Here is a 200-nt window from a genome sequence, read left to right as displayed (position 1 = left end):
GGAGGCCGAAAAGAAAGTGGTGATCAAAAGCGAGGCTGCGTCGCCGACGCTGCCGGTCATCACCAAGGTGGAGACGCTGAGCCCGGAGAGCGCGCTGCAGGGGAGCCCGCGTAGCGCGGCCTCCACCCCCGCCGGCTCTCCCGACGGCTCGCTGCCCGAGCACCACGCTGCCGCGCCCAACGGGCTGCCCGGCTTCAGCG

At 72.0% G+C, this 200-nt stretch overlaps 1 protein-coding gene across 1 annotated transcript in view; it reads left to right on the top strand.

Moving 5' to 3' along the window:
• FOXC2 (forkhead box C2) overlaps window positions 1-200 on the top strand; it is a 2,137-nt gene that overhangs the window by 1,086 nt on the left and 851 nt on the right. The window contains 1 exon segment of the mRNA XM_006172265.3: window positions 1-197. This exon segment is cut by the window's left edge and continues 31 nt beyond it. Coding sequence (XP_006172327.1) covers window positions 1-197 — 197 coding nt within the window.

Source organism: Tupaia chinensis, unplaced genomic scaffold (assembly GCF_000334495.1).
Source record: "Tupaia chinensis unplaced genomic scaffold, TupChi_1.0 Scaffold000355_1, whole genome shotgun sequence".
NCBI lineage: Eukaryota > Metazoa > Chordata > Mammalia > Scandentia > Tupaiidae > Tupaia > Tupaia belangeri.
Note: the sequence above shows the minus strand (reverse complement) of the source record. Positions and strands in the feature narration are given on the sequence as shown.